Source organism: Hipposideros armiger, unplaced genomic scaffold (genome assembly GCF_001890085.2).
Source record: "Hipposideros armiger isolate ML-2016 unplaced genomic scaffold, ASM189008v1 scaffold_957, whole genome shotgun sequence".
NCBI classification, from domain to species: domain Eukaryota; kingdom Metazoa; phylum Chordata; class Mammalia; order Chiroptera; family Hipposideridae; genus Hipposideros; species Hipposideros armiger.
This window is the reverse complement of record NW_017732307.1, coordinates 365042-367023: the sequence shown is the minus strand read 5'-3', so window position 1 is coordinate 367023 and position 1982 is coordinate 365042. Positions and strand designations below refer to the sequence as shown.

The 1982-nt window shown below is 33.7% G+C and overlaps 1 protein-coding gene across 1 annotated transcript in view; it reads right to left on the bottom strand.

The window, feature by feature from the left end:
- The window catches only part of LAMA2 (laminin subunit alpha 2), a gene marked incomplete at its 5' end in the record, with an annotated part of 435223 nt that overhangs the window by 191879 nt on the left and 241362 nt on the right, over window positions 1-1982 (bottom strand). The window contains one exon of the mRNA XM_019630849.1: window positions 229-250. Within this exon, the coding sequence (XP_019486394.1) occupies window positions 229-250 (22 nt within the window). The remainder of the gene's footprint in view (window positions 1-228; window positions 251-1982) is intronic.

The window sequence follows — 1982 nt, the reverse complement described above, 5'->3', positions numbered from 1 at the left end:
CATGGTCATTCCCTGTTAGAAATCCCCCATAGTCCCTAGTGAAATTGCTTAGAATTTACAACCATCCCTAGTTTCTTCCTCTTGAGTCTCTGAATGTCCTTTCTAGAACTTTAGAAAACAATGATTGAGCATCACCTAATAATTTTGATCATTTTCTGTTAATAAAATGCTTTCAAATTGCCATTTTGTTAACTTTATTAAACAAATCCTTCAAGTAACTTAACTCACCTTTCCTATTGGTGGAAAGGTCCTTATAATTGAAAAAAAAAAGATTCAGAATGAAAACATTGATACCTTTTTCATCAATCTTAAATTATACATTAAAACATATATGCACTCCATAAACTCTGGCTATTTCATGATAAACTGATAACATGAAATGCTCTGCAAATAAACTTTCAAATGAGACAGTGAATAGTTTTGCTTCAATAAAAAGGCACTTCCAATAGCTTAAGGAGTTTGAATCATAAACTTTCTAACAGGCAAAGGTAGGTTTTATTGACACTAAATTATGAATTCACACTCTGACTTTACTAGCATTGTAATCTGCATTCTGAGGACCAGACAGCCTTTATGAAACACACGTTCAGTTAAAATTCAGATTTCACTCCCCGCTGTAAGAAAGACTAGCTTTAAGTTCTCCCTTGATCCACTGGGGGAGAGTAAAATAGTAACTTGGTGTTTGTTGACAAGTCATCTCCGCTGGAATCTCAGGGTGTTTTATAACCATGTTAAATGTTACTAGTTACATTTCCCTTCTCTTGCACATGAATATGCACACAGACTAGTAGGTATTTAAAAAGCAAGCGAAACTTGAACGGTGTCAACAGCAGATATTTCTGCAATACCCATCCCCCACCCTCACCACCCAAGGGTATTAGAGAACAACTGTTCTTCCTGATCAGGGATTTGGCCAAACTCAAGTTTCTTTTCAAATGAATACTAAAATACCAAGTTGTTATATCCTCAAATAAATGTAAGAGAAGACAAAAGCAATGAAAAAAGAAAATTTCAGCATTGACGGATATATACAAAGTCTGAATCTCAAATGTCAATCTAAAACTCTCTGCAATTTTAAGTAGTTACATTTAAATTTGTCACGGAGTAAAGCTGCTGGGTTATATCTTAACTACTCTGGGGGAAAGATTTAAACATATTTTTTACCCCGATCACAATTCCACTGTCCTACAAAATCAAGTGATGATCCACTGGCTTATTTGTTCTTATTTTTGCTAGATGATGACTCTAGTTTTTATTGAGCCAAGAAAAAAGTGAAGTTATATTTATTCTAAAGTTTCAAAAAATTATCTCTTAAGACAAAGGGTATTATTTGATGAGGTATGTGAAATAAGATGATAAAAGAAAGAGACTTATTGGAAAAAAGACAACCTCACAGTATAGGAAGATGGAGTCTGTGGGAGAGGCAAAGAAAGTATAATGAAAAACGGATGCAACACTGTTTCTATCAGTTACAATAATAAAGTGTTCTGTGTACTACCAAACTCTTTTACTGCTATACAATTTGCAAAATAATATGTTTGCACACCCACCTGCTGTCTTTCATTACATACAACCCTGCTTTGGCTTCTGCCAAATTAATTTCCATTTATTTGATATTCTAAAATAATTAACAAGATAGCTGACAGTACATTTTTGATACATGGTTTTTATTATTTCACAGAAAAATCACCTCTTGTTAGAAGTGAGAAGTATGAAAAGGAAACCAAAGAACTACAGATTTGAAAGTGAGTTTTGGTCCTTGATTTATCCTTTTACCAAATGTCTTTACTTTTGGTATAATCAGAAAGGCAATAAAGATTTTCTGCGTGTAAGGAAGGATCTTCTGACAATTAAGTTCGAGAACTTGTTGCAACACATGTTGCTAACTGTTTTTGATATGAGAGGGATTATTCATTATGAGTTTGTACCAACTGGACAAGCGTTTAACCAAGTTTACTATTTGGAAGTGCTGAAAAGGCTGC